Below are 19,778 nucleotides of genomic sequence, written 5' to 3' on the forward strand. Positions count from 1 at the left end.
AGTTAACATCTATGCCCATCTTCCTCTACTTTATACGTGGGATGCCTACCACAGCATGGCTTGCCAAGCAGTGCCATGTCTGCACCCAGGATCTGAACCAGTGAACCCCGGGCCACCAAAGTAGAATGTGTGCACTTAACCACTGCGCCACCGGGCCAGCCCCTCAGATACTCGTTCTCATTTCTCTGCTTTAGAAAGTAACTACTTAATTTGCCCTGGTGTTTTCCTCTACTTAAGTACATAGTTAATCTACTTTTATAAGTCTCTGAGAAGAGGCCTTTATTTTAATTTGCTAGTTTGGTAGAGGTTATTGTAGCCCTCAGATTAACTCAACAAATTGAGTGTGGGCAGTTGTTCCTATCTGCAAGAACTTCCCCTTCATCTATTTTTACTTGTTGGGCAGGTGGTAGTGGTGGATTGTTAGTTTTTACAGCTGTCTTCCCAAATATGACATCCAACAAGAAACAACAAAAAGTATTATTGTCGAAGACATTAGTTTTCCTTAAGAGAAATAAAAATCTATTTTACTTTTAAATTCATGATTATAAAATAGGAACGTATTCTTGTAAAGATCTTTGTTCTTTACCGTGTATACTCTGGAGATGTGTTTAAAATTAATTTAAGGATAGTTTTTTGCATATGTGACCTCTGGTTTTTATTTGTATGTTCCATTTCATTTTGATTTTATCTCATTCTTGCTTGCATTAGACTCTAGTTTTTGTAATTCTTTTTAATTTTAGGGTAAATAACCGTTTTCATATGTGAACATATCTATAATGTTTCTTGTCAGTATAATAAATTCTAAGCAATTAGCGTAGTTGTTTTGCTTTACCAAATATTATGTGAAATTACTAGATTCAACTGGGTCTGGGTACCAACTAATTATTTTATAGAGAGAAACTGCTGTAATGGTATTCTTTAAAATTTGAATTATATTTGAACATTTTTTATGTAATGTAATGTACTTTCCAAAAAAAGCCACCAAAACTCCCTTTCCACACTTTTTTTGTCTTAGTTTACCAGTGCTACTTTAAAAATGGAAGTATTAAGGCTATAGTACGGTTATTGCTGATTTCAACTAAAACTTTACTGTATTCTTCATTTATTTTTAGCATTTACAAAGCATTTTGATTCATATTTTCATATATATAATATATGTAACATATATTCTCATATTTAATATGTGTAAGATATAAACCAGCATAATAGAATTAGTACCCTTGAACCACCACACAGCTTTAAGAATTAGAAATTAACGATATCATTGTGTCTCCCTGTATATTCTTCCCTATGTCATTCCTTATCTTTCCCCTAGAGATAATCAGTGTTCTGAATTTTGAATTTATCATTTCCTTGCTTTAAAAAAAATTTTATCACATATGCATGTATCCCTAAACAGTGTATTACTTGTGCTTTTTCTTGAGCTCTATGGAAATGTCGATATTGCCTTTTAAGATTTATCCATATTATTGTATCTAACTCATTTATTTTCACTGCTGTATAATAATCTGTTGGGTGAATGTACCACAGTTTATCCATTTTTATGTCAAAGGATATTTGGATTGTTTCCAGTTTTTTGCCTTTATGAACATACAGTGATACATTGAACATTTTTGCATTTATGTATTTATATGTCTCATCATACACAGGTTGAAGGGTCTATGTAGGATCTATACTTGGGAGTGGAATTGCTGGAATATAATGATATGTACATTTTCTTCTTTACAACATTCATTGTTTCTTCAAACATGCCCCATTTTTGTGCTTCTTTCGATTGGGGTGGAATTTACATCACATACAATTAACTTCATAAAGTGTACAATTCAGTGGCATTTAGTATATTCCCAGTGCTGTCTATCCACTACCTCTCTAGTTTCCAGAGTTTTTCATCACCCCAGAAAAACACAGCATTGCCCATTAAGTAATCATTTTGCATTCCCTCCTCCCTGTAACCACTAATCTGCTTTCTGTCTCTATGGATTTACCTATTCAGATATATCCATAAAAAAGGAATTGTACAGTGTGTGACCTTTTGTGTATGGATTCTCTTACTTAGCATATTGTTTTTGAGGTTTATCCAAGTTGAAACATGTATGAGTACTTCCATTCCACAATTTGTTCATCCTTTCATCCACTGATGGGCATTGGCTCATTTCCACCTTTTGGCTATTAATGAATTATAAATAATGCTGTTATAGACTTTTGTGTACAAGTTTCTTTGTATACATTCTTCATTTCTCTTTGGTATATACTTAGGAGTGGAATTGCTGATGCTTATTTTTGATAGTTTCTCCTTTCTTGCTTGTTAATTTTCTTTTGATACATAGTTTTTTACGTTCTCCATTTGAAAATTCTAGTATCAGAAATCTTTGGGAATATAAATGTTTTATGTCCTTCATTGAGGATTGTTTTCTTAATGTGTTTGCTGCTCTTTGATTGCCTGTTTATATTGATCTTAGTCTGTGGGAATCGTAGGGGCCTAAAATGGGGATTCTTTGCTCCAGAGAAAATTTCTTTTGCTAAGGTGTGCCACATACCTGGGAACACTTTAGCTCCTTTCTAGGATACCCAGCCTAATGTGACTGTCTGATTCAGCCCCCTCACCATGCTGCTAACCCAAGCCTTTGTTTCTGATCCATCTCATAGCTGATAATAGCCCTCAGTGCATCCCTTTCAAATTTGCTTACTGCACTCAGTTCCTGTTCTAGTATCAGTTCAGTTGTTTGTTTTGCTTTTGAGATTGCTAGGCACCCATAGGAACAATGTGTTAAATTGCTTCATCTAAGAGCTAGTTATTTTCTGGGCAGGAGGGCCCTTTTGAGTAGCCCCTGTTGTCTGTTGAAGAAATTTTTTGTGGATCTTCTTCCAAAGCATCCTGTGAGTAAATAAAACGAGTTCATTTAGAAATCTGATCAGTTTTTCTTAAGGACATTGGATTGGGAATACTTTTAAAGAGCAATACATTTGTAAAAAGTAAACTTCAAGTACAACCATTGTTCTCCTTTTGGATATTCATTGTGTAAGTGTTTTAAGTGCTGGATCTTTTTTTTTTAAACTTTTCTCTGGTTGAAAGCACAGAATTAGATGTAAATAATTTATAAATTTCATAGTTATCGCTTCACTGTGTATTGAAGTGAAATAAAAGATTGAATGAAAGTTGCCCTGGTTCGAACTTTGCTGATGAGATGTAAACTTTTAGAAATAATGATAGCTATTATTTTATGGAGTGCTTATATGTGCTGGGCACTATTCTAAGTGTTTATATGTTTAATTCTCACATCTGTTCTATTAAGTAGGTATCATTGTTGTCCTCATTTTATACATGCGGTAAAAGGCATGGGAAAGTGTACTTTTCTAAGGTCACAAAGTTGGTACATGATGAGGCTAGGATACAGACCCAGGAAGTCTGGCCTCAGAGTCGATGTGATTAAATACTAACTATGCTTCACTGTAGTAAATGAGAAAGTTTAGAAGTAGCAGTATTGGTAGATTTAAATAGATTACTCCAAACAGTTCTCTTAATTTTTGAGAAGAGTGGGATAATAATTGACTGATTTTAGTAACTTATGCTGGATATTTTGGTTTGGTTTTCTAATTTAATTTGTCTCATCAGCTATTTGGGGGAATATATTCCATATAAAAATAATTCTTATAAAACTGAAATGTGCCTTTTTCAACCGAAAATGTGTTTCATTGTACCATGTTTCTTAAAACCATTTTTAACAGCTTTATTGAGGTGTATTTTATATTTCATAAAGTTCACCCATTTCAAGTATGTGATTTAATGATTTTTAATAATTTAACTGAATGATCCAACCATCACTGTAAATTGGGTTTAGAAGATTTTTATCCCCCCAATAAGATTCCTCTTGCCCATTTATAGGAAATCCTGTTCCTACCTCCAGCTCCAAGCAAGTACTAACCTATTTTCTGTCTCTAAAAATTGTTTCTTCTGGACATTATATATAAATTGAATCATACAATATGTGGTCTTTCGTGTCAGGCTTCTTTCACTTAGGATAATTTTTTTCAAGTTCATCCATGACATAGCATGTTTCAATAGTTCCTTTTATTACTGACTAATTTTCTATTGCATAGATATACTACATTTTATCTATCTTTTCCCCCAAAGTATATTTTTTAATGTAGTATTTCTAGACTAGATGAAATATTTGCCAACCTTGCAAAGTATGATATAGTGGTGACTCAGCATCTTTTTAATGAACTAATCCATTAATTATGCTTTGGAGTAATATAGTGGTGATTTCACTGTTTGAAACTATGACTGTATTCATGGACTATTGTTCCTTAACTAAATGACCTAGAATATTAAATTTGAGTTCTTATTTCTGCATTTTATAGTTTTTCCTTCTCTACTGTTTTTGCTCCAATCACTGCCTACCTTTAGCAGCCTCTCTCTAATGCTTTTATAGTACATAAGCCCTTACTGAATCCTAGGGATATCTCCCATGAATAAAAGTTGAAGAAATTGTGAATGTTGTGGCGTTCGTTTTGTCCACTTTGAGACCCATTTGTGCCTTTCCTATTCTTGAAGCTGTTTTCCAGGCCCTTGCGTAAGAGAGATGTTACAGGATTTTCTGTTTTCAGAATCTGTTTTATTCATCATCCTGCTGGTGATCAGCACTTTTTTTGTGAGGTATTTAGAATACAAAAGATAGCTAAAATAATAGATTTGAGTTAGAATCAAGCAAACATATTTCAAAAAAGGCAGAAGTAGCACGAGTAATATACCTTGACTAATTAACATCTCACACAATTTTGGTAAAACTTTTCTTACTTCAATCATATGAACATTTATCACATTTTCTTTTTAAATGACGTGTTGAAATTTATGTTTTAGTGTCTTCTCTACTGGAAGATTTAATAAAAGGCTTTGCTTACATAACATATTTATGAAAAAAGTGAAAACCAGTTTTTAAAACTCATTTTCTGACTAAACTTTATTGACGTTAAAGGTGCTTCACAGAATGATGATAGCTCCAGACTCAAGGACGAAACAAGGTAAGAGTTCACTTATTGCTTACTGTAGAATGCAGAAAGAGACGAAGGAGAATGAATAAAGATTCATTTTAGTCAAAACTTCAAGTTCAGATTGATATAAAAATACATGAGTGTCGAAAAAAAATTCAGGCTCAAGGTAAGAAAGGAAATATTTATGAAAGATTCAAGACTCAGCTTATCTGACTGCAGTTCTCTGGAGTAGGCCAGGGATACCCACATCACTAATACTTCCTTCATCTTGGAGTAAGTGAATATATTGGCACTTTTCCAAAGGGAGAAAGTTCAGAATCCTAGGGCCATCACTGGGCTGTTAAATTTCTTTTCTAGGAAAGCTGGAATATAAGCTTTGGGTATATGTGAAGGTCCTCACTAGCTATGGTATCTTCTGGGCCTTCAGAGAAGGGGCATAGATTTGTACCAGCTGTTGGCTCTTAGCTTAGATTTAGCACTTTAATTCAGCACTATCAGCCTTTAGGTTTAGGGCCTGAAAAGTGTTGAACACCTTGGGTTGTGTTAAGTGACTTAACAAACTTTAAGTGTATATTGGTTATCCTAGAAACTGGTAATGGGAGATAAAATTAGGAAAGGAGATGACCCTTGTCTTAAAGCAGTAAGGGACAAGTCTTAAATAGAGAATTAAAAAATCACACTAGATTCTTTTTTTTCCCAAATTGGGTAAGCAGTGGGTAGGAAGAAGATGAACCATGGAAGGAGTAGTCAGAGGAGGAAAACAAGAACCAAAAAGCAGTGGCACAGAACATAAGGGAAAATATTCAGAAAGATGGGGTATTTTAGTGTCAGATGCTGTAGGGGAGGATAGTGGAGCAAGTAGAACAAAATGTCGATCATTGGTGAAGCTGAGTTGATAGGTCCATGGGAGTTTGTTGTACTAGTCTATCTACTTTTGTGATGCATGGAAAATTTAATAATAAAAACTTAAAAACAAAGGACAACTCAAGACATTTAAGAAAATCAAAGTTTATAAAACTGCTCTATTTTACCTAATAGAGATCTACCTTCACAGAATCACTCCTGTGACAAAAAAATCTTTTATACTAATCTCATAAGAGGTAGACTATTAAAGAGTAGTAACTTCTTGCCCAGAGAACAATACCTACTTTTATTTCTCACTGTGATTAAAAAGCAATAGAAAAATTTTGGTCTTTTTGATTTTTTTTTGCGTGTGTGTGCTTTGGTGAGGAACATTCACCCTAAGCTAACATCTGTTGCCAATCCTCCTCTTTTTGCTTGAGGAAGATTGTCCCTGAGCTAACATCTGTGCCAGTCTTCCTCTGTTTTGTATGTGGGATGCCCCCACAGCATGGCTTGATGAGCAGTGTGTAGTTCCACACCCAGGACCCAAACCTGCAATCCTGGCTGCTGAAGCGGAGCACATGTACTTAACCACTACACCAGCCTGGCTGGCCCCAGAAAAATTTTTTAAGATTTCATAAATATCTCCGTAGACAACTTATGCCTCTTGTGCCTCTTTTTAGTTCTACATATAATAGAAGATTCTTTGAATTCCTGAAATTTCCTCCATTAAAATGTCTTAATATTTCAGTTTGCTTTGGTCAGTTAACTCCTCTTTTGAGTAATTAACCCAAGTGTTTTCATTGACAAGTGAGAATGTAATCAAATTTTGTATGTCCATTGAAAGCTTCTGTTATGTCACTCTCTTGTTTCTCTTTTGCAAATCTCTTTCTTACAATACTTTTATGAAACCACTCTAGACAACTATAAATTTCTTACAAAGGCATTTCCAGAGCCTTAGCTTCATGCCAATTATTAAATCAATGCTTTACATGTTCCCAAATGAATCTTTGTCCTTAATAATCTGAGGAACAGTGTCTTCCAGGTTTCTGAGACTGCCAGACTAATCTTTGACCATGTCTTTTGTGTTCAGCATGAATTCCTTTGCATTAGCTTTTATTCCAGAGAGCATGCCTGTGTGATGATGGGTTTGAAATGCATTTTGTAGACTGCCAAATGCTGTTTAAATGTTATTACACAAAATCATGGCCATGACTGGCTTTTCCCCTTTGCTTTTATTTGCAGACTTCATAACTATAAGACTAAAAAGCAGGGCAACATATATCTAGTGAACAAAGTCTTCGGTTCCTTACCAGTTACCGTTTAAAAAGTTTACTAAATAGCTTTAGATTATTTTGCCTTGTCCTAATTCAAGCACTATGTGTATTATAAATGTAGCTTGCTTGTCTCCTTTCCACCATAGCATGTCTGGATGTTTAATGTTTCTCAGTGTTGTCTTTGTCATTTTTATGAAGTACCAAGATGATTGGTGCCTGGTGTTCAAGATTTTGTTGTTACATGTGCCTTTTTGACTGCTACTCTTTGATTTGTATATTTCTTATGGCCTTATTGTATTAGCATCTCAGTTCTCAAGGTTCTTTATCCTGTCCATAAGCATCTGAGTTTATGTATACGTCAGATATATATGTGTGGTGAGATAAGCAGAGGTTTGCAAGATTGTGGAAAAAAACCATAATAGCACATAGTTAGCTAATTGCTTCTCAAAGATAATGGTGGTGGTGGGTTCACACTGACAATTCTGTATAGTGTATAGGTTTCCATATTGGTTTTTAAAAACCATTTCGGGTTTTAACTTCACACCCACTTATTAAAGGAACTAAAACAAACCACCAATGTTATTTTAGTACTATGGCCATGTTTCTCAAACTTCAGAGTATGTTAGAATCACCCGGAGAGCTTTTTAAACTACAGATTGCTGAGTCTCATCTCCAGTTCCCAATTTGTTAGGTCTAGGGTAGGGCCCAAGATGTGCATTTCTCAGAAGTTTCCAGGTTATGCTGATGCTGCTAGACCAGGCCCTACACTTTGAGAACTACAATGGTTAGACATATAGCTATTTCTTAGATTACAATGAACTATGGGTTTTTCAGTTACATAACAAAGGCTATTTCTTGAAAATCCAGGCTTGCAGAATTTTCCAGAAATGTCACTCCATCTTAATATACTTTTTTACTTCAGAGCTAGTTTGAATCTTGTTTCTTTTTGGACTGTTTTTATTTTTGTTTACTATTAGAAGATAAAGTATTTAAAAAATGTAAATCAGGGTATAAAATGTATAAAATCTTCATGGAAGAAATAGCATTTGACCTAAGAACACAAAGCATGGTTATAATTTGGATATGCATGTCTTGGTGAAATTGCAGAGAGGAAGGAGTTCTAGGGGAAAGGAAGAAAAACAGTCATGGAGGTGGGAGAGAACACAGTGTTTTATTAGAAATCTTCAATCATAGTGTTTGGCTGAAAATAGAGTAATTGAAAGGGAGAAATGATAGGAGGTGAATTTGAGAGTAGAATCAATTAATATTTATTGCCTGTTACAATATGTCAGGCAGTATTGATAAGCATGATTCCTCTTATTTCAGTTAATCCATAAACATTTCTTTGAGGTAGGTAGGTATCATTTTTTACAGGTCATGAGAAAACTGAGTCTCAGAAAGAGAAAGTTTCCTGAGTTAATAGTGTGCATGGCACAGTTGAACCTGGGACAGCCTTACCTTTAGAGCCTGAGTTCGTAATTATGCTTTACTGCTGCTGAAAGTGGAATTTTTTTTCATGTAAGTGCTTAGCCCTCAATAAAAGTTATTTTTAGTATTACAGAGGTTGGGGCCAGATGGAGATTTTGGTTTGCAAGTAAGTATAGGCTTGTAGAATCTTTTTCTGTGGAGAGGAATGTCCCTAAAAATATTTGCATAAGGCATCAGTATGATCAGAACTCCATAGGAAAAATTACGTTGTTTGACAGTTGTGTATAGTTTGGATTATGTGGTGGTGAGTGAAAGTGAGAAGACCTATTAGGAATTTGTTACGGTAATCCACTGAGAGATAATGAGGGTTAGAACTGGAGCAGTGGTGATAGAAAAGTATAGAAAGAATGTGGAAGTGAAATCAGTGGGACTTGGGTATTGAGTGTCAAGCAGCACAGGAGAGAAAAAAAGTCAAATTGTCTGGGAGAATAGCAGTATCTCCTACAGAACCAGAACGTAGGAGGAAGAGTAGCCTTAGTATTGGAGAGTTATTCTAGATCTCCTACGTTTAGATGATAGTTTGGTACCAGAGAATGGGAATGAGGCAAAGATTAAAGAGTCTGATTTGGGAATCATTTTAGAGATGATCTTTGAAATCATGGAATTTGAGACTCTAGGGGAAAATATATGGAAAAGGAAAGGGAAGACAAGAACAGAAACAAAGGGACCTACAATTTAGTGAATGGGAGGAAGAGGACAAACCAAAGAAAGGATGGTTAGAAGTGACAGTACAAGATTAGAATAGTGGTGTCACAGAAGTTGAGAGAAAAATGTTTTTAAAAGATGGAGTATTTACCACTGTCAAATACTGCAGAAAAGAGTGAGATCTCAGAGTAATCAAGCCAGGTAAAACCGTCTGTGTGGAAAATGAAAAACCAGGTTAGAGCTTCAGCTCAGCCCAAGATCAGAGTAGATTCCAGGTTGATTTTAAAATTGATTTCAGGGGCTGGCTCCATGGCCGAGTGGTTAAGTTCTCGCACTCCACTGCGGCGGCCCAGGGTTCGGATCCTGGGCACGGACATGGCACCACTCGTCAGGCCATGTTGAGGCGGTGTCCCACATCCCCCAACTAGAAGGACCTGCAACTAAGATATACAACTATGTACAGGGGGAGTTTGGGGAGATAAAGCAGGAAAAAAAGAAAAAGATTGAGAACAGTTGTTAGCCCAGGTGCCAAACTTTAAAAAAAAATAAAAAATAATAAAATTGATTTCAAACAATGAAACTATAAAACCTTTAGAAGAAAATATGAATAATTATTTCTGAATAAATTATACAGAAATATAAAACTCTTGTATATTTAAAAATATAGAATTAAATGCAAATGACAAATATTTAACCAATATTAAAGATGATAATTAGTATCCTCAGATTGTAAAAAGCTTTTACAAATAATAAGGAAAATATTCTCCTATAATAGAACAATATACAAAAGACATAGAGTTCATGGAAGAAGAAACTCATATGGCCTATAAGTGAAATATTGTTGAAAATTAACATTTTTATTTACCAGATTGCCAAAGATTTTAAAATATTTAAACACTTTATGGTGAGATGGCGTTTTCATATCCAGCTGATGGGAGAACAGATCAATTATTACCTTTAAAATATTTCTTTAAAAATTTAGCAATCAATATTTCAGTCTTCAAAATATTTGCATACTCTGACCCAGCTATTCTGTTCTCTTTCTGAAGGAAATAGAAAATGCCAAAATAACCCTGCAAACAACCAACCAACAAAAAGAAAATGATTAAATTATGGTATGTCCATATGATAGGGTATTCTACAGTCGTTAGAAATGTTTTTAAATAATTTGGGGGAAATGCCCGGTATATAATGAATAACAAAACAAAGAAACAAAAACTCAGCAGGATATGAAACATCGTATGATCATATACATTGTATGGTCACAATCATAGCCAATGAAGAAAGACTGACAAGAGATACTCCTATATCTTGATGGTAATAATATCCAGAATATAGGATTGAAGGTAATTTTTATTTTGTAATTAGAAGTTACTTTTCACTTTGAAAACCTTTTAAAAATTAAAATGCACTAACTACATTAATTGCATAAATAAAAAAATTATAATAAAGGAAAGGAGTATGAGAGAACAGTTTGAGGAACAGTTAGCGTTGAGGAAGTGTTTTAGGTTGAGGGGTTCAATTATATTTGTGAACTGAGAGGAAAGATCTAGAAGAAGGAAGGTGATGGAAGATACAAGAAAGGTATTAAAAGAAATTAGAAAGCTTTTCTCAAGCTCCTAAAACTTTAAGTTTTGGTCTCTCTGCTGGTTTTTTTGTGAAATGCAAAGAACATTCATTTTCCATTCCCTTTTCTTTCCTGCCTTCGTACCCAGAGCAAGCACAAATGGATCAGATGACCCTGAGGACGTAGGGTCTGTTGAAAATAGGAGGGTCAATGGGAATAATTCTCCATCACTCTCAAATGGCGGTTTTAAACCTTCTAGGCCTCCAAGACCATCACGACCACCTCCACCTACCCCACGTAGACCAGGTATGTATTCCAGCCATACACTAGAGATGTAGCTCTCAGTATTGTGATTGTAAATAATATTCTGTTTGGGAACTGACCCTCAGGTAGGTGTCAAGGTATCCTTTTAGATCAGTTTCCTATATGTATTTTTACATTTAAGATTTTGGTCAAGAATGATCTTTCTATAGGTAATCAAGATGTGCCTTTTCCCTAAGTGTTTCCTTCAGAGGTGAAGTTATTGAGACAAGTGCTCTACTGAGAATGAAAATCACATGTGCAGCATATAAAGTATAGGCAGTACAGATAAGACTGCAACTTTCTGGCAAACTTTGTAACTGTGTGAACATAAACATGTCCCAGAATCAAGGATCTGGTTGTTTATTCTCATTGTATCCTTTAAAAAGACAATTTGTAAATGGCAAATGACCCAACAATGCTAAATGATATTCAGATTTTAAAGCAAAAATTATACAACAAATGAACATATTTCACGTAGTAAAAATATGGACATCTACAGGTTCATTTTTCCTGATTAGCCAGAATAAATCTTTAATATATTATTATTTTCTTGTGCTAGTATGTGGCAGGGAATGTAAAATAATTAAACCAAATATTATTAGAAAAGTAAATTAGTTGTCTACAAAGCATTTTGTTAAATGACTTTGTGTTTAATTATATACTTCTCCTTTTTTTCTGTAAATAATTGTGTTAACAATTTACTTCCAGCCTTTGAGATTGTATACTACTTTGTCATAATATTGGAGACTTCCTTTGGGAATTATTTTGTCAACAAGTATTTCTTCAAGATGTAATATGTACTTAACTATTTTTAAGAATATTATTGATTATCACTCAGATCTTCCGTATTTGTAATTAATATCAAAAATTGGTCTCTGATCTTCAGGGTTTCATAGGAAAGACAGTCTTAAGGATCTAGAAAGTTAGTAAATGAATCTGTAATAAGGGATACCAACACTTTCCTATTCTAAAAGTTTTTATTTCTTGTGGCATTAGGAAATCAGAATCTGTATGTGCTTCATAATTAATAATGAAACATGGGGTAGTCAGAACTTAAAAAGTTGTGAACAAGCCTGTTAAGTGGGACCATTGGCTAGTTCCCATTATTTAAGTCATTTTCATCTGCATATCCACATCTTAAATTTTGTTTGTCATCTACCTTTTTATTGTTTTAAGTTAATGTTCTATCCTGAATTTAGATTTCTGAAAAGATATTGCTATTTTCCCCAAATCTTTTATAGCATCTGTCAATGGTTCACCATCTGCCACTTCTGAAAGTGATGGATCTAGCACAGGCTCTCTGCCACTAACGAATACAAATTCAAATACATCTGAAGGAGCAACGTCTGGATTAATAATTCCTCTTACTATATCTGGAGGCTCAGGCCCTAGGCCATTAAATCCTGTACCTCAAGCTCCCCTACCACCTGGGTAAGTAATTGTTTTTGATTAACACTTCTTTTCTTTAGGCTTCTGCATATACTTATTAATAAGGAAAATAATGCTGAACTCCATTCTTTAAAAATCTGTCTCCAAGCAATTGTAACTGATTTTGGGGAGGAGTGTGTAGAGTCAAACTGAACAAAAAAAGCTCTCACCGCATTTGAAATTTCTCCCCTCATTGCTAGGGCAAAGTGGAAGAATATATATATATTTTTTGAAGGACTCTGAACCACAGAAAGTTAACCAAGTCCAAGTAATAAAATAGTCACCTAATTCAGATTGCTTTTTCTTTGAAGGGAAAAAGAATCACTTTTTAAAATAAAAAATTTTTCCATCATGAAATCATTTAAAGCAAAGTTAGGAAACTCAGAAAATTAGTACTCATAATCCCATTTTAATCTCTACTAATTGTATTTAAAATTAATAATACTCCAGTAGTTTATATATGTATATACATTGTGACATTCAAATTAATCCAGAGCTCAGAATGCTAATCAAGATTAATTGGCTAGCTGATAAAGTAATAAACTCTCATGTTGAGAATTTTAATTGCTAAACAGAATTATATTACTTGTGTGGGTAGTTAGGCCATTTTCCTTTTGGAAACCTACGTAAGAAGCCAGAATTGAGAATTGTTTGTGCAAGAGATTAGCAAAGAGAAACTGGGTACTCTTAGAAGTGATTGGTACATCTAAGCTGTGATATTTTTTTCCTATCTTCTTCACTTTGGGGATAAACCTGTCAAGGAGACTAGAACAATAAGATTGACTTTGTCTGTTGGACTGTGCAGAGACACACCTGATAAAGTCTTATTCTTTATTTTCAGCTTTTTTAGAACCCAAATAGTCCTTTGCCCTTCATTTAGCAGCTCAGTCTTTCTTCAGATTTTATAACATTAATTACAGCTTTCTTTTCCATTCAAGTCCTGCATATACCCTGATCTGATTGACTCAGACTTTGTCTCCTGAGTGCATTGACCTCAAGCCTCTTAAGAAACATAAGGCATCTCCTAGAGCAGATAGTTCTATAGAAGAAATCTCATCCACTGTGTGTCACCCTCAGGATAACATTTCTTGACTTTATTCCTAAATTCTTTTGGAATAATCTTCTTTATTTACTAATATTCTTTTTTGCCTCAGTTCTGAAATATGGTAATGTAAGAGAAAAAGGCAAAGACAGGATTAAAAAGCCAGGCTATTCATACAAGTATGTTACCAGCCTTTTTAATTTTGTCTTTAAGTTGGGAGCAGAGAGTGGACCAGCATGGGCGAGTTTACTATGTAGATCATATTGAAAAAAGAACAACGTGGGATAGACCAGAACCTCTACCTCCTGGGTAAGTGTCCAAATTAAAGAAGAAAAGAAGTATTTATTCAGAACTATAGATTATATCTGTACAGAATCTTCCCTACATTGCTGCTTTTCCTCTCTCTGTCAGTCTTTTTTCTACCCACTCTATTTTGTAGTGGATACAAACTGGAAAGCATCAGAGAATTGATTGAGCATGATGAATGATTTTTATCGTCAGTCATTTCTAACCTAAAGATTCCATAGGTCTTGCTACTTCGAAGTTTTCCTTTTTGAACTTTTACCTGGCTCAAACTGCAGGGTTTTAGGATTGGTTTCTTCAAGAGTAATTATTTAACTGAGTAAGAATTATAGCCCCATCATATATATGAGGATAAAGTCCCTATTATATTAAAAAGTTTAATATGTAGTAGTGAGTTCATTGCAAAATAGTTGGGGAAATAAAGTGTATATTAATACATGATGTTATGCATTTGGCATTTACATTATATAAAATAATTGGAAGAAAAATATTTTTATTCAACAGAAGTCAGTAGCAAAAATGGGGAAATAAGTTAGTTACAACTCTTACAGGAAGTATATGTAACCATGATAATGTACATACTTGTAGTAATCCTCTCTAGGAAATTTATCCTAAAGCAATAGTGCAAAGGAAGGAAAAAAGTTGTGATATATTAAAGGTATTTATTATTTTAGTATTTATAATATCAGAATATTAGAAAGAACCCTAAACAATCAGGTAGAAATCACCAAATTATTGTGTCAAGATTTACTTAATACTATGCATCCATTTGAAATAATAAATAAGATAGTTGTATTCTTGTGAAAAAGTGCTTTTTGATATCTATGGAAAGCTGTATATACAATTGTGTCTGTATTGGGATAACAACAGTCAAAAGAACATGGGAAAGAAAATGAGAACTTTTTTCTTAATGACTGTTCCCCCCCCCACCCCGTGAATGTACATTGTGTTTTAAAAACCTGGCTGATACATCTTAAGAACTTTTAAGAAGGAAATTTTGGGGGCCAGCCCTGGTGGCCTAGTGGTTAAGTTCAGCACATTCTGCTTTGGCAGCCCGGGTTTGGTTCCCAGGCGTGGACTGACAGTGCTCTATTAATGGCCATGATGTGCTGGCGGCCCACATACTAAAAAATAGAGGAAAAGTGGCACAGATGTTAGCTTGGGGCGAATCTTCCTCAGCAAAAGAAAAGAAAAAAAGAAAGAAATTTGTAGAAACACTTATCTTAAGTTTACTTATATACCATTTAAAGATATATAAAATAAAAGACTTCAGGTAAATAAAAAATAGTTTCTCAAGGTAAAATCTTACCAAACCCACACCAGGGCCAAGGTGAAGTCCTGCTTAATTCTTATCTGTTTCATAAGTATTTGTTGAATTAGGTTGTTTTTATCCTGATTTAGCTGGGAACGGCGGGTTGACAACATGGGACGTATTTATTATGTTGACCATTTCACAAGAACAACAACGTGGCAGAGGCCAACATTGGAATCCGTCCGGAACTATGAACAGTGGCAGCTCCAACGTAGCCAACTTCAAGGAGCAATGCAGCAGTTTAATCAGAGATTCATTTATGGGGTGAGCAGCCTGTTGCATTATACACTTAATAAGAGTATTTGGTTTTCAACCTTTTCCTGCATATGAGATGTAAAGCACTAAAAAGAAGGTACAAGTAGGATGGCAACCCAGTTGTTGCTGTTGATAGATATTATTGTTAGACCTTGACTTGAGTATTCTATGTGATATGTTCTTTCCTCTTTGAAATTTCCTGAAGTTCAACCTCATTTGCTTTGTTAATGTCAAAAAAGAAAGAAGTTAAGACAAACTTAAAATCCTTGGACAAAACAATAGTAAAAATAAGCCCAAATAGTTTGAAAAGAATTAAAACAGTTCTAAATTTAATACTGCCTAACTTAGCAGAACATCTGAAACCTTGGGTCTAAGAGTACCTGACTCTTTGGTGGTTATATAGAACTGATGATAGAATTGCATCATTTTGTAACATATAAAGGTAAAGTTTACCTAATACAGTATTTGGTACTCTAGGAGACTAAAGAAATTTGATTTCTTATAGGATTATGCTAAATATATTATTCTGCCTTCAAAACTATATTATCTATATATAAAAAATTTCCTTTCTGGAAATGGCTTAAGTTTTACATATTTTCCTTTAGAGTACTATTGCAGCAATAGTGGTAAGCACACCAAAATGTATTGATGTTTGGTTAATGCAATCTTTGGTGCTAGGAATTTTACAGTCTTTCAGATCATAAAGTATCACAGATCTTTTCTCTGGGGAAAGGGAAATAGTCCTTGGAGAAATTTGATTCTATGTACCAAACAAGAGGGATTTGTTTGAGTAATATATAGAACTTAAACAACTCTCCCAGAGTTCAAGAGAAGCTCACCCTTCTTTATTTTATTGCCATCTCTTTCCCTCCACCACCATCAATATCATCCCTGTTAGAATCCATCAGAGTAAATTCCTGTCTTCACTAGGCATTGCATTTTTCCTTTTTCCCCATATTCCTGTCTATTTCTTGGACCTCATCACCATCATAGTTATTATTCACTAATGTGGACAAATTCACCTTTATCAGCAGCCTTCCCTTCACTACTTGGTTATGACTAAGATAACTTTCTTTCATATAACAATTTGTGCTGCCACCTTCTGTAGACAGCTGTCACTATATTCCCCTTCTCAGTGATTTTAGAAGTGAAATTATTTTTTGTCTCGTCAACCTTACCCTTTTTTCTTTTCCTATTCTGTTTTACATCTTCCTTTCTTTCTAAATTATAATCACCTTTGATATGCCTGGCCAAATTTCTTCTAGGTTTGAATGCCTAGCTTGCCTGCCTTCTTTAAAACTAGTTTCCAGGGGCTGGCCCCAAGGCCAAGTGGTTAAGTTTGCGCACTCCACTGCAGCGGCCCAGGGTTTCACTGGTTCAGATCCTGGGTGTGTACATGGCACCACTCGTCAGACCATGCTGAGGCAGCGTCCCACATGCCACAACTAGAAGGACCCACAAGTAAAATATACAACTATGTACTGGGGGGATTTGGGGAGAAAAAGCAGAAAGAAAAAAAAATTGGCAACAGTTGTTAGCTCAGCTGCCAATCTTTAAAAAAAAATAAAATTAAAAAAATTTTTAAAAAAGTAGTTTCCACATGGGTAGCCAGCAGAAAGAGCATGGGCTTTGGAGTCAGACACATCTGGGTTCGAATCTTGGTCACGCAGTTACTTTCTATGTATGACTTTGAGTAAGTTACTTAACCTCATCAAGACTCGTTTACTTTATCTATAAAGTATATAAATATATATATATATATTTATATATATTACCTCAGAAGGGTTTTTTTGAGGATTCTGTAAAATATAGTTCCTAATATGTTTGGCACATACTAGATGTATAGAAATGTTATTTTTCTTCTTTTCTCTCCCTCATATCCACAATTGTAAATGTACCCTTTATCTCACTTTGACAGTACAAAATCTCTTAAAACATTCTTTTTAAAGACAGATTTAGCAAATTTCTGGAGCACCTACAGTGTGTATTGCTTCATTGTAAACTTGACCAATTTGATACTCGGAGTCTTTGGAACTTTTCCTGAATTGCAGCTTTTGCCTCATCATCCATGTTCTTTTTTTTTCTCCTATCCAAAATAACCTGACAAATTTTCTGCGTTCTTAACTCTTTGCTTTGTTATAGAATGGTTCTAAATCAAAAAGAACTTAAACAGACTATTTCAGTTACTCTTAACATAGCAAACAGTATGAACTGAATTGAATATTCACAGTACCAGCTACTTAAAAAGTGGTGGGGTGGTGGGGTGGTGCTGAGAAAGTCTGTTTATTGGGTATCTGAAGTGGCCTTTGTTCTGATCCTGGTTACAGAGCAGTGGACTCTCATACACTCAGCATCTTTAACCTCACAATGGATATCGCTGATGATGGAAACTGTGTAATGGCTCTTCTTGTCCCATGGCTTCGTTGTACATGTCCCTATCTTATCTGTCCAGGAAGAGTCAGTGGGATAGGCTTGGGTCTTAGAAAATTATCAGAACAGTTTGTCAAATGCCAAACTTTTCAGGGTTCTGTAACCAGGGTTCAATCCTTTTATAGTGTTTTTCCCTGGCCTCCTACTCTTAGTACTTTTCACAAAGCGAAGAGAAGCAAGGCCAGTTCGTGAAAAGTCTGTCTTCCAAGAGCTGTTAAATCAGAAATGGAATATCTCTCACATGCTTGGAAACTTTTAATCAGTTAACCCAATTTCTGTAATAAGTCAGTGACATGGAAAAAAAACAAAAAGAGATGGTGGGAGAAACTGCTATAGATTGAGACTCAAGAGACTCAACCTAATGTAATGTGAGGACTTTGTATTCTGATTTGAGCAAATAAGAAATCAGAGACATTTAATTAGGAGTTGGGTTTTAGATGATAAAATTAACATAGATTCTTTGCTAGGTATGATAACGATATGTGGTTATGTAAGAAAATGTCCACAAATTTTAGAAAGCATACTAAAATACATAGTGGTGAAGTGATGACTGGCTTTTCTTCAGCACAGAATGGGCAAAAAAGATAAATGTGGCAAAGTCTTGATAATTGTTGAATTGTAGTGTTGGATATATGGGGTGTGCTGTCCTATTATACTTGTGGGGTTTTTTTTTCTTCGTAGTAATTTTTTCTTAAAGCAATTAGAGTCTGTTATTTGTTTGCCTTATCTTATTAAAGAAGAAAGGGCTTAACCAAATCTCACTGAAAGACCACAAATTGTCCCCACTTTATTATACATTTAAACCAAAACCTACTCATTAACCCTACACAGAGTCAATATGACTTTTGCTTCTCTTTTTCCAATGGTTGACTCCTGCTTTCCTTTTATCTAGCCAAACCTCTCTCTCCGCCAGTGTGATAATAGCAAACAGAAATTTAAGAAGTCTTCTATATAGTTCTAGGCTCGTCAGCTCCTTCCAACTGGAATTCTTTCCTTTCACTCATCTGCCAATCTGTTCTTCCTGTGCCCCCAACTCTATTCCCATAATTCTTTGAATATACCATGTACTGTATATGATCCTCTCTTTTTGAGTTAGAAATAAAAGATTTTTCTCAACTATCTGATGACTCTGAGTACTGTTATTTATAAATGACTTTTTTGGTGGTATTATATATTTCTCTAATTTACTGATTTGTAGTTAAAGAAGAAGAAATGGTTATTTGGGGGTTATGTACTTGTAATGTTTGAATTTCAAATAGTTACAAATGTTAAATAATGTTTGCAAAGATTTTTTCTCCACCAGAGTGTATTGATGTTTATTCATGACTGTGTGACACTTATCTCTAAGATGTGAACTTTGTAAGAGTGTGTTATGTTGCACATGGCCAGGGAAGGCATATCAGAACTCAAAGCTTGATCTCAAGTTATCTGTTTTAAGTTGTTCACTGTTTCACCATTTTGTTGTTGTTGTTCTTTTTAGAATCAAGATTTGTTTGCTACATCACAAAATAAAGAATTTGATCCCCTTGGTCCCCTGCCACCTGGATGGGGTAAGTCACATGAATTTTTTCATTGAATTCAGTCATTTCAAAAATCAGGTATTTATAGATGATACCCTGCTCTAGCTTGAGTGAATTTCTGGGAAGCTTTTGGGGTATGTTGGTTTAATTCAGAGTGCCAAATAGGCATTAAATTTTCCCAGAGTTCTAAGTTGACTCTTTCATTATGGTGAATTTTTATTGGAATTCAGAATTATTTTACTTTTCTAAAGTTTAAAAATATTTTTGCTCACTCAGCAATAAAAATAGATTATTGATGCACACAACAATCTGGATGGACCTCAAGTGACATTATGCTTAGTGAAAAAGTCAATCTCAAAAGATTATGTACTGT

The 19,778-nt window shown here is 34.6% G+C and overlaps 1 protein-coding gene across 4 annotated transcripts in view; it reads left to right on the top strand.

The window, feature by feature from the left end:
• The window catches only part of ITCH (itchy E3 ubiquitin protein ligase), a 124,212-nt gene that overhangs the window by 59,986 nt on the left and 44,448 nt on the right, over window positions 1-19,778 (top strand). For all 4 annotated transcript variants that reach the window (XM_046678859.1, XM_046678858.1, XM_046678861.1 and 1 more), the window contains 6 exons: window positions 4,977-5,022; window positions 10,961-11,118; window positions 12,357-12,546; window positions 13,799-13,894; window positions 15,290-15,464; window positions 19,366-19,435. In XM_046678859.1, coding sequence (XP_046534815.1) covers window positions 4,977-5,022; window positions 10,961-11,118; window positions 12,357-12,546; window positions 13,799-13,894; window positions 15,290-15,464; window positions 19,366-19,435 — 735 coding nt within the window. The remainder of the gene's footprint in view (window positions 1-4,976; window positions 5,023-10,960; window positions 11,119-12,356; window positions 12,547-13,798; window positions 13,895-15,289; window positions 15,465-19,365; window positions 19,436-19,778) is intronic.

The sequence above is a fragment of the Equus quagga genome, chromosome 12, assembly GCF_021613505.1.
Source record: "Equus quagga isolate Etosha38 chromosome 12, UCLA_HA_Equagga_1.0, whole genome shotgun sequence".
In the NCBI taxonomy this organism is placed as follows: domain Eukaryota; kingdom Metazoa; phylum Chordata; class Mammalia; order Perissodactyla; family Equidae; genus Equus; species Equus quagga.